Source organism: Geotrypetes seraphini, chromosome 7, assembly GCF_902459505.1.
Source record: "Geotrypetes seraphini chromosome 7, aGeoSer1.1, whole genome shotgun sequence".
Lineage (NCBI taxonomy): Eukaryota > Metazoa > Chordata > Amphibia > Gymnophiona > Dermophiidae > Geotrypetes > Geotrypetes seraphini.
In genome coordinates this window covers 145,718,654-145,731,570 of record NC_047090.1, presented here as the reverse complement: position 1 = coordinate 145,731,570, position 12,917 = coordinate 145,718,654, and the positions used below count along the sequence as shown (strand labels likewise).

At 40.8% G+C, this 12,917-nt stretch overlaps 1 protein-coding gene across 3 annotated transcripts in view; it reads right to left on the bottom strand.

The window, feature by feature from the left end:
- Nucleotides 1–12,917, bottom strand: part of LRRC9 (leucine rich repeat containing 9) — a 584,298-nt gene that overhangs the window by 48,298 nt on the left and 523,083 nt on the right. For all 3 annotated transcript variants that reach the window (XM_033952892.1, XM_033952893.1, XM_033952894.1), the window contains one exon: nucleotides 28–223. In XM_033952892.1, the coding sequence (XP_033808783.1) occupies nucleotides 28–223 (196 nt within the window). The remainder of the gene's footprint in view (nucleotides 1–27; nucleotides 224–12,917) is intronic.

Genomic DNA, 12,917 nt, shown 5'->3' with positions numbered 1-12,917 from the left:
TCTATTTGTTATCACCAAAATTCTCACCTGCTCTCAGATTCTTGGTTGTTTGCATACAGCTGGGCACTTGGCAACATATATATAGTTCGAGAGAAGGTATTCGGATGTGTCAAATGTGTTGCAGAATTACTTGTTCCTCCTTTAAGCTGTCTGAAGGCTATTTCTCCATGAATACTTCGAGAACTATTCACCAAACCCATAATTTGGGGTTTAGATTTTTTATCTGAATTAAAAGATTCATTCCATTACTCTCTCCATAAACATAAGATTCATACAAGAATTTTATACAAGGCTGCAAATTATGATATATCATCTTCCCTTTCCCCTTCATTTCTCTATGGCCTTCATTCCATCTCACCTCCCAGAAGAGGAACAGCTGCAAGACAAGAACAGCTGCAAGACAAGAAGCATTCTCTTCTGTCTTCTAGCTGCCCCACTCTAGAAGACTTCTTTGCTGTTATCTTTGGGGTCTTTTTACTAAGCTGCAACAAAAAGTGGCCTTTGTGCATCCTTATGTGGGTCTTTCCTGCACACTAAGGCCATTTTTACTGCAGCCATAAAATGGCTAGTTTCTGTTTTTTGTATTAATGGCCATGTGCTAATGTTGCAATTAGTGCATTGCCATTTTAAAAAAATTACTGTTTGAACACTTACTGCAATCCTTCTTGTAGGTGGTAATGTATATAAACTATCCGGTTACCACAAGAATGCCTACTCTCCGCCTATTAAAAAATTAATATTTTTTAGCATGTGGTTAGTATACACACACTTCAGGATGCTTGAGCAGGTTGTGTGGTACCCCATTTTTAGCTGTTAGGCACATTAGTATCTAATGCATAGGATTCCTATGAGCACTGGAGTATTTAACTCACTGGCCCACAGTACAGTACAGTACAGTACAGTAGAAACCTGTACCGTGGCTTTGTAAAAGGGGACCTATGGGACAAATGAGGCATAGATTAAAATTGTTGATAGTTTTATTGCTTTTACTTGGTTCATCTCACACATATAAGTGAAATACATATTGAGGGCCTGAACATGTCAGAATTGGTTCAGATCTCTATTTATGGTACCTCTAAATCATATCAAACAGCTGCAAATTAATTGCTCAATTGTTCATTTCACTTTTTTGCTATTACTTTTAACCTACTATGAAATTTGTATTTACAAAATTTATGATGAATGTGACAAGAGAACCACTAAAAACAGAATACTTGCAAGAAAATATAGCCAATTAGTGCTGGAACTAAAAAAAAACAACAACCCCTAAACCTGCATATCTTTTTCTAGGTGAAATGTTTCAGATTTCCAAAATGAAAGCAAGAGGGTATTTTGATTTTAAAATGATCCTAGGAAAACTATATCGTTATATTTACATCTCACACAATTTTTCCAGATAAAATTGCATGTGGATGCTTGAATTTTAGAAAACAGACATTTTTGCTTCAGTTTGATATATCTGCAGCGTTTGATTCAAGAGATCATAATGTTATGCTATGTAGATTGAGTGCTCTTGGATTGGGTGGAAAGGTGTTGAACTGGTGTTCAAGTATTTTAAGGACAAGAAGGTATTATGTTAAAGGAATTAATTTAAATTCAGAGTATTGGAGTGCAAATTGTGGTGTTCCTCAGGGTCACATGTGTCTCCTTTGCTTTTTAATTTGTATATGAGCTCTTTGGGTGAACGGTTGACAAATGGAGACATTTTTATTTTATTTTATGCTGATGATATTTTTATCTTAAATCCAGTATTGAATAATCTGGAGGAGGTTTTGAGATTTATTCAAAAAGTAATTATATTACACTAGCTTTATAGCCCGTTACATTAACGGGTGCTAGAATATATGTGTGTGTCTGTCTTTATTTCTTTCTCTCTCTGTCTCCTTAGCTGCTTTCTGTATTTCTGTCTTTCTTTCTTTTGGCTGTCCACCACCATCCCTTGCGTGCTCCCCCTGTCCATTCTCCCTTCTTTTTACCTCCCCTGTGTCCACCACCACCCCTTCACTGCTCCCCTTATCCAGCAGCAGCCCATCTCCCTTTGTTTTACCTCCCCCCTGTCCATCAGCACCTCTTCCTGCTCCCCCTGTCCAGCAGTAGGCCTCTCTTCATTTCCTCCCCCCGTCCATCAGCACCTCTTCCTGCTCCCCCTGTCCAGCAGGCCTCCCTTCCTTTTTTCCCCTCCTGTCCATCAGCACCTCTTCCTGCTCCCTCTGTCCAGGAGTAGGCCTCCCTTCATTCCCCCCCCCCGTCCATCAGCACCTCTTCCTGCTCCCCCTGTCCAACAGCAGGCCTCCCTACATTTCCCCCCCCCCTGTCCATCAGCACCTCTTCTTACTCCCCCTGTCCACGGGAGTTAGTACAGGCCCAGTCTCTGCCATTTGTTCTTTACTCGGATAGAGAGTCCTTGCCGCCCCCCTTCACTTCACGCGGGCCCGACTACGAACCTGGTGATTCCAGCAGCGTGTGCAGCAGTCTTCACATGCTGCTTCGGGTCCTTCTACTGCCCTGATTTACTCTGGCACGTCCCTGATGACATCAGAGACACGGCAGAGCAAATCAGGGCAGTAGAAGGGCCTGAAGCAGCGTGTGAAGACTGCTGCACACGCTGCTTGAATCGCCAGGTTCGTAGTCGGGTCCGCGGGAAGGGAAGGGAAGGGGGGGTGGCAAAGGACTCGGACTCCTCTGGTCTGTTGCGGAGGGCGGCCCTGCTCCATTTCTCGGTTCGACCCGGAGAGGGGGGGGGCAGGAGGTGCTCTTTGTGCCCCAGTCCCGGCTTGTGGAGGCGATCGTCGGCTGGCTGGGAGCGGGCTTGTGGAGGCGATCGTCGGCTGGTGACGTAGTACGCGCATGCGCACTCTCGCCAGCACAGTGTGACAGATCAGATCTCAGGGAACACGCGGCGAGAGTGCGCATGCGCGGCTAGCATTTTATTATTATTATAGATAAGAACATAAGAATTGCTGCTGCTGGGTCAGACCAGTGGTCCATCGTGCCCAGCAGTCCGATCACGTGGTGGCCCCTAGATCAAAGACCAGTGCTCTAAATGAGTCCAGCCTCACCTGCGTATGTTCCAGTTTAGCAGGAACTTGTCCAACTTTGTCTTGAATCCCTGGAGGGTGTTTTCCCCTATAACAGACTCCGGAAGAGTGTTCCAGTTTTCTACCACTCTCTGGGTGAAGAAGAACTTCTTTACGTTTGTACGTAATCTATCCCCTTTCAACTTTAACTTTAGAGAGTGCCCTCTCATTCTCCCTACCTTGGAGAGGGTGAATAAACTGTCTTTATCTGCTAAGTCTATTCCCTTCAGTATTTTGAAGGTTTCGATCATGTCCCCTCTCAGTCTCCTCTTTTAAAGGGAAAAGAGGCCCAGTTTCTCCAATCTCTCACTGTACGGCAACTCCTCCAGCCCCTTAACCATTTTAGTTGCTCTACTCTGGACCCTTTTGAGTAGTACCATATCCTTCTTTATTTATGGTGACCAGTGCTGGACGCAGTACTCCAGGAGAGGGCGTACCATCGCCCGGTACAGCGGCATGATAACCTTCTCCGATCTGATCGTGATCCCCTTCTTTATCATACCTAGCATTCTGTTTGTCCTTTTCGCCGCCACCGCACATTGCGTGGACAACTTCATCGACTTGTCGATCAGAACTCCCAAGTCTCTTTCCTGGAAGGTTTCTCCAAGTACCGTCCCGGACATCCTGTATTCGTGCATGAAATTTTTGTTACTGACATGCATCACTTTACACTTATCCACGTTGAACTTCATTTGTAATGTCGATGCCCATTTCTCAAGCTTGATTATGTCACGTTGCAGATCTTCGCAATCCCCCTGTGTCTTCACTACTCTGAATAACTTCATATTGTCCATAAATTTAATCACCTCACTCGTGGTACCAATATCCAGATCATTTATAAATATGTTGAAGAACACGGGTCCAAGCACCGAGCCCTGTGGCACCCCACTGGTGACGCTCTTCCAGTCCGAGTATTTTCCATTTACCCTCACTCTGTTTCCTACCCGCCAGCCAATTTTTAATCCACGTGAGTATTTCACCCTTGACTCCATGGCTCACAATTTTCCGAAGTAGTCATTCATGTGGAACCTTGTCAAACGCCTTCTGAAAATCCAGATATACAATGTCGATTGGGTCGCTCTTGTATATCTGCCTCAAAGAAGTGCAGCAAGTTCATCTAACAAGAACTGCCTTTGCTGAAACCATGGTGGCTGGTCCTCATCAGACCTTGTCCGTCAAGGTGATCAATGATGCAGTCCTTTATCAGCGCCTCTACCATCTTTCCTGGTACCGAGGTCAGACTCACCGGTCTGTAGTTTCCCGGATCTCCCCTCGAACCTTTTTTGAAGATCGGCATAACATTTGCCACCTTCCAGTCTTCCGGAATCTTTCCCGATTTGATTGACAGATTGGCTATTAGTTGAAGCAGTTCAGCTATAGTCCTTTTCAGTTCCTTGATGACCCTCAGATGGATGCCATCTGGTCACAGGGATTTATTGCTCTTAAGCCTATCGATCTGCCTGCATACCTCTTCTAGACTGACTGTCAACCTTGTCAGTTTCCTATCTTCATTTCCAGCATATAGCCTGATGGGTTTCTGTATGCTGTGTATATCCTCTTCGGTAAATACAGACACAAAAAATGTGTTCAGTTTGTCAGTGATTGCTTTGTCCTCCTTTAGCTTTGTCCCTTTATTCCATGGTCATCCAACGGTCACACTGTTTCCTTCGCAGATCGTTTCCCCTTAATATATTTTAAAAAACGGCTTGAAGTTTTTCACCTCCTTGGCTATGTTTTCCTCGTAGTCTCTTTTGGCCCCTTTTACCGCCTTATACCACCTGCATTGATGTTGTTTGTGCTTATTCTAGTTTTCATCCGTTCTTGACCTTTTCCATTCCTTAAATGATGTTTTCTTGTCAATGATCGCTTACTTCACCTCTACAGTGAGCCACACCGGTTCCTTGTTATTTTTCCTCTTGGATCCCTTGTTGATATGTGGTATATATAGATTTTTTGCCTCGGTGACTGTGTCCTTAAAAAGGGACCAAGCTTGCTCTAGCGTTTTTACAGTGCTTATCCTATTCTTAATCTTCTTCCCCACCATGAGTCTCATCCCTTCATAATTCCCTTTTCAGAAGTTCAGTAACTTGGCCGTCATTCTGGACCGATGTTTCACCCCTGTGTCCAGGTTGAAGCGGATCATGTTGTGATCGCTGTTTCCCAGCGTCCCTTCTACTTCTACACCTTGTGCTGGTCCTCGCAGTCCATTTAGAATTAAGTCCAGAATTGCATTTCCTCTTGTATTTTCCTTGACAAGTTGTTCCAGGAAGCAATTAGTGGATAATTGGGCAGCCAATAATTTCTTACAGCTTAATAATCAAAAAGTTAGGGGTCCTTTTACTAAGGCACGCTAATGCGTCTTAGCATGCGCTAAATGCTAACACGTGCTAACGCATCCATAGAATATAATGGACGTGTTATCATGCATTAGCATGTGCTAATTTTTAGCACACGTTAAGACGCACTAGTGTGCCTTAGTAAAAGGACCCTTAAATTAGTTTGTTTTGGTAATCCAAGTAGGTTTATTGGTCAGAAAATAGTACTGAGTACTGGAGAAATTCTTACAATAGAAGAAAATCTAGGGTTTTGGGGGATTATTTTGACTTGTGGTTTGACATTTGAGAATCAAATAAATGGATTGGTGAAAAAGTCTTTTTTGTTTGCGCCAATTACGGGCAGTATGTTCTGTTTTATCTTTAGAGAGTTTTCAAATTGTGGTAAGAGCTATCGTACTGCCTCAGTTGGATTACTGTAATTCTTTATATTGTGATGTTACATTGAATTTAAAAAATAGGCTGCAATTGCTTCAAAATACGGCTGTGCATTTGATTTTTAGAGCAAAGAAATATGACCGGGTTACTCCTCTTCTGAATCAATTACATTGGTTGAAGATTGAGAAGTGAGTAAATTTTAAATTGGTTATACTTATATATAAATTGTTGCAGAGAAGGAACCAGAAGATTTAATGAAGTATATAACTTTCCCAATAAACATACCTCCTGGTATAAACAGTCATTGAGGCTTAGCTATTCTATACGTTCATATGGTTGTTTGAAATCTTTGATGAACAAATCTTTTGAGTTTATAGGAACATAGCTTTGGAATGATCTTCCAACTGCATTAAGGTGTGCTAACCGATTAGCGCGCGCTAAATGCTAACGTGTGCATGTTGGTCTATGGACGCGTTAGTGTGCGCTAATTTGATTAGCGCATGCTAATTGGTTAGCGCACCTTAGTAAAACAGGGGGTAAGTTTCTTCTTCTTATACTTTGGGAAAATGGTTAAAATCTTTTTATTTTTAATGATTGTTAAATGAATAATTTTGTATGTACACAATATTTTTCTAATTGTTGTTATCTGCCTACAATTTATTGTGAGAATAGTGCGGAATATAAATAAATAAGACTAGAATAGAATAATGGAATAGAATTTTTAAAAGTTTGCAAAAAAGTGCAAGTTCTGCTTCAAACACCAGGCAAACTTATGCATGTAAGTTTGCTCACATATTGTTTGAACAATTTTGTAACAGGCCTTTTCCACACATATAACACTGTTTTACATGTAGAAATTTATTTGTAAATGATCTTTATGAAGAACAACTACTATATTCCAAAATTCACATGAAATTTCCTTACTGTTGGATAAAAATTGCCAACCTAAATTGTGAACATCCCTGAAAATGACTCCCTACTACTGTTGTGAGCATCTTAGTAGTAATGTAAAGGAAATAGGTGGTATGCTAATATCTCTGATTACTTTAAAAACCCATTGGAATATTTTCAGTTTAATTGACTTTTTAATTAGATAAATGTTTTTCTAAATAAAAAAGGTAATTTTCAAACAGCACATTTTCTGTTTACATAAAAAGAATTTCCTAGAAATCTATAGTTGCTTACCTGATAAGTGTTCTCTGGGAACAGCAAGTGGGTGATGTCATCAACTATGTACTAAAATTGAGCATTGCTAGAAAGGACTAGAAAAGCCAAGAAAACTTTTTCCAGGCATGCACAGAATTTCCCATTCAATAGTGATACCCAGGAGCCCATCTCAGTTCTCAAAAATAATTATAAGAAGGCAGCTCCAGAGGGAAGGTAGAAGGTGTGTGTGGAAGCTTATACTGCTTATGCCCTGTATAAGACTTTGGTGAGACCTCATTTAGAATACTGTGTACAATTCTGGAGAGATTTTCTGATTTCCGACGCAGGTCATCTGGTGCACGCACTATATGACATGATGAAGGTATTCGCCAAGTTGGGCGCTTATTCAATGTCTGCCAGGAGAATGCTGTGGATATGCCTGTGGTCTGGGGATTCCTCCTCTAAAGCCACTCTGAGCAGGTTACCATTCAAAGGACAACTCCTGTTTGGCCAAGGTCTGGATGACCTCATGGTGAGTGTTCAGGACCATAAGCCTAAGGTTTTACTGGGTAGCAGACCTCGTCCCTCTAGGAGTTTGGGGTGTTTTAATTTGTGTCCCTTCAGGCGTTCACATCAGTATGCTGGGCCTCCAGCTGGGGGCAAAGATTCAATTCTTCTTCCAGACTACGCTTTGGAGGCCCATCCCATCAACAGTCATCAAACCGACATCTTCCCGCTCCCCCGAAGAAGCAGTTCTGATGCCAGGCCTCTGGCCTCTCTCCCACGCATCGGAGGGCATCTGTCGAGATTTCTGTGCATGGTGCCTAGGTACCCACCTGGCTGGGAGCAGTCCATACCAGGATTGGCAGTAATATTAAAATCACCACTCAGCAAAAGCTGATGTGGGGTATTGTATGATAATCCCAATAAACCAGAAAAAAAATTTGTGATTGTAGACATTGGGGGCATACACATTGCATAGTAACAGATGAAACCCCCAGTTCATCTAACATAACGATGTAACACCTCTCCTTATCCTGTATCACTTTGTGAATGCACAGAGGGAGCTGTTTATGCACTAAGATCACCACCCCTCTCTGCCTCCCGTTGTATGCGGAATAACCCACCTCACCCACCCATTCCCTCCATAACTTCTCATGTTCAGTAGAAGTAAGATGGGTCTCCTGTAAATAAGCTATATCAACATGCTGTTTCTTAAGCCAGGAGAGAATTTTCTTACGTTTTATAGGTGAATGGATGCCATCTACATTAAAAATGGCTATCTGCAATTTAACCATAATCCTTTAATGAAAGAGGTAAAGGAGCATAAGTAGGTTCCAAGATACCCAAAAGGATACAAGCCCCTCAGCCAGGCCTGTACCCTAAATTAATGAACCAAATCACAAACAGTCTCTAGAATGGCCAGCCAGCCTCCAATTGGACAACTATCCCTCCCATCCCCTGAACACACACATACCCCCATACGCCCACATACAACCATGCGACCACAGAGGACCCATTCCAACACCTCCCCAGACTCAACTCCCATCTGTCTTTGACCCTCCCTCCCTGAACAGATGCTGCCAACACCCACACATACATCCACAACCAAATGCACCACAAACCCCCACCCAACTCTCCTCCCCACCCCCTGTTTGAACGTCCCCTGGCATCCAGCACTCCTTCCCCACAACTCAGGACTCCGAACCAGGCCTGAGGAGAGGGGGTGCAGCCGGTACATCGCTCCAGAGCCTATGAAACTACAGGAGGCCCAATGAAGCTCAAGAAATATCACGAAAACTGAAACGTGTCATTGTTTCGAGAAGGAGATGTTCTTACAAACTAAGACAAAGAACGGCATGAGAACTTTCGCATACAAGATCGCGAAGTGTTGAGTGAGCGCAAAGCAATAGTAGGCCATGACAATGATAAAATACTTTAGAGTGACATAATACGGTTCATTCAAGATTCAACGAACAAAAACTTGTGAAAGTGACTATCAACGAGTGTTCTCGTGTGTTCATTCCTAGCTCAAACTTATTGCTGGGATTACTCCTCCTTGCTTGCCCACCGAATCCCAGGAGGAAGAAGAAAACGGGACACGAGCATGCTGATTCATCGTGGACTGCAAAGAAGACTTTATAGGACATAAAAGGAAGATATAATTCCACAGGTAAAGTTCCCTGTAAATGCTGTAATTGTAGCATAAAGGACACACTGACATCGTGTGTCTTTTTGTCTACGTTATCGAGAGATTTGAGACTATAAACAACTTGATGATTAGCAGAAAGACAATTGTAATATTGTCTTAACTTTAGAACCACTTACAAAATTGGAATATGTTTTTTGGGATCCTATACAATTACAACAATTTTTAGTTGCTAGAGAACAGAAATGAGTTTAAATTTTCTTTTAAGTTTCATTTCTGAGGAAATAAGAGGAGCAATTAGAATCTCCTATTAAGTGAGGAATGATTCAAGGTTCACTAGGGTGAAATGAGAATTATTTCTTTATCTTTTCCTAAATTTTTTTGTTTAAAATTGTATCATGTCTCCCCATCTAGTGGGCTTAAAAAGGATTTCTGTATGTATGATTGATTCTGCACTGTTTTGGATATTTCCTTTTTTTTCTTTTGTCTTATTGGATATTGTAATATTCAAATTATAATAAATTTTTTTTTAAAAAAAGAACCACTAACAAAATTATCGATAGCAATACAGCAAATTTCTATGTTCTATATTTCATTTCAGGTACCGGTCTTAAACATGTCATCTCAAAAAATCTTTGTACCAGGGCCTGGAATTTCTCTCGGCAGCCCTGCTCCCAACACTCAAACCACCCAGCACTCCCCCCTCCCCTGCATAGCCCAATCTTAAACAAAGCGCACCATGTGCAAATAACTCAATGAACCTACATCATAAGAATAATAATGACAGTAAAATAAGAAAACAATAAAACCAGAAACAAAAAACAAGGCCCCCAACTGTTGAGGAGTAAACCCAGCTCTACCATGGCAATGGAGGGAAATATAATATAATATAATATAACAGTTTATATACCGCAGGATCGTGAAGTTCTATGCGGTTTACAATAATTAGAAGATGTTACAGTTTGAATGGATTTAGCAATGTTCTGCTGGTTAACATTGATAGAAAGATGCTACAAGTTGAGTGGAATTAGCAAAGTTAGAAACTAGTGATTAACAACTCTAGGGATCAGTTATTGTGGGATGAGGTTAGTTGCCTAAGTACTTTAGGAAGATATGTTTTTAGGCGTTTTCTAAATTCCCCATAAGTAGTAGACGTAAGCAATTGTTCTAGATCTGTACCCCATAAGGCTGCCTGGTGTGAGAGAAGATGTTGATGATGTCTTTTGAATTTACATCCTCTAACCGGTGGGGAAACAAAATTTAAGTGTGAGCTTCTCTTATGTCTGTTGGCTGAGAAACAGAAAAGGTCAGTTATGTATTTAGGGGCTAGACCGAATAGTACCTTGTAACAAAAGCAACCAAACTTGAACTTCACACGTGCCTCCATCAGCAGCCAGTGCAGAAGTCAGAAGGAAGGTGTAACATGGTCGAACTTCTTCAACCCGAGGATCAGTCTGATCGCTGTATTTTGCACTAATTGTAGTCGCCGTGTATTCTTTAGGGAAATTGCCAAGTAGGCGATGTTACAGTAATCAAGTTGGCTCAGTATGAGGGATTGTACCAGAATTCTGAATGATGACACATCAAAATATACTCTAATGGATCAAAGCTCCCAGAGAGTGAAGAAACCCTTTCTGATTATGGAGTCCACCTGGTCTTTCATAGTTAGGCTCTGGTCCAGTGTTACACCCAGTATCTTCATCGTAGATTGAATAGGATAACTGAGTTTATTGATGCATTGATGTATCAAGCAGGTGTGGCGAAGCAACAAAAAATTTTGTTTTTTCTGAGTTAAGTTTCTGTCTGAATTCTGTCATCCATTGCTCCATCAAATTTAGTACTTCTGTTGCTTCGGGAGTGACTTCCGAGAGAGAGTTAGTGAATGGGATAATGATCGTGAAGTCATCTGCGTAGCTAAATAATTTTAACCCCAGCTGGGACAACTGCGCACCTAATGAAGACATGTAGACATTGAAAAGCAATGGGGATAGTGGTGACCCTTGCGGCACACCAGATAGATTCAGGACCGGATTTTCCTATAGGCTAACTAGGCTTCAGCCTAGGGCCTCAAGATCCGTGTCACATTTTTTATAAAGGTTAGTACTAATAACAACATGTTTCATTTAACATATTGATATATATCACAGTAATGATGTATTTTATAATCTCTCATGTAATTTACAAACTTAAAAATGGGAAGTGAAAGGGCCTCATAAGTGGAATAGCCTAGGGCCTCTTTTCATCTAAATCCGGCCCTGGATGGATTGTTCCAGTATCAGAGAGATCGTAATTGAAACGTACTTGATAAGTGTGAGACATCAGGAAACCTCAAAACCAGTCTAGCACCTCTTCTCTGATACCAATTACATCTAAGCATTGTAGCAGTTTCCCATGGCCTACTAAGTCAAACGCAGAGCTCATATCGAATTGCATGATCAGGGTGTTAAGTCCCTTACTGAACAGGAGGCGTAAGTTATCCAAGATAGCCGCAATTACTGTCTCGGTGCTGAACAAAGGTCTAAAACCAGATTGAGTTTCATGTAAGAGAGAGAATTGATTGAGATATTCCATTAATTGGGTATGTACCAATCCTTCCATGAGTTTTACAATAAATGGAATTAATGCTACTGGTCTGTAATTGGTGACTAGTGCTGAAGATTCTTTGCTATTTTTGGGTATTGGGGTTATTATTATGTGGCCATTGTTAGTGAGGAATTTTCCATTTTTTAGATTAATGGTTAAATAATTCAGCAAAGATAATTTAAAGTCTAATGGAGCTGCATTCATAATTTCTGGGGGACATGAGTCCAAAACACAATATGATTTTGAATACTTGTTATATAATTTGATATATTTATTCCATTCTAAATCTTGAAAGGAACTCCAAATCATGTCAGCTGGAATAGCATTTCCTTGTATATTGGTTATTTGATGTTCATATGTGTCATTTGTCAAACAGTTAATTCTTAGGTTTTTAATTTTTGAATCAAAATGCTGTGCTAAATCATTTGCTGAAGGTAGTTTGATATTATGCACGAGTTGAGTGTGGTGTGTGGTGTGAAATAAATTCATAACCAGGTTGAACAGCTCTTTTGTATTGATACCTTTTGAGCTAGTATTAGATAGGTCGATTATGGAAAAGTAAAATGCTTTACGTTTTTTTTTTTAATCAGTTGTTTATATATTTTTATGTTGGATCTCCAATTGTTCCAGTCTGTCAATTTTCGTTTTTTTCCAAATTCTTTCTAGTCGTCTGACTAGATGTTTCATTTTTAGAAGTTCGGTGTCAAACCATTTGTTATATTTATTCGAGCAGCTTTTGCTGTTTCGTTTAGGGGCAATTTTAACTAAAATGGATGTGCTAGTTTTCATCCAGTGATCCCAAAAATTGGCCCCTTCTCCTATCTCTGCTTGTAGTTCATATTGTGACCAATATTCCTCTGGATTGATAGGACCCCCTTGTGTGATGCTCTCTTTTTATCCTTGGTTGTGTTTTGGATTTTAAATGAGTCCAGTTTAGCTTGAAATAATAAGTAAAATGGTCAGACCAGATATGGTGGCACTAGGTACCGTCAGGTAGAGAGATGGAAGGGTCCACAATTTTCTAGAGCTGTTTTTTGTGAATGCTGTTGTTGCTGCAAATGACATTTTTATGCTGCACATCCAAACAGGCCTGAAAATACAGTGCAAATCCAATATGAACATATTCCAGTTCCAGAGAGGGCATTTCTAGATGTTGATGGTTTTTTTGTCTACCATACTGAGGAAAAGACAGAAAGCAATATCAGACAAAACTTTTACATAATAGATGCCAACCAGGGTCATTCAACACTA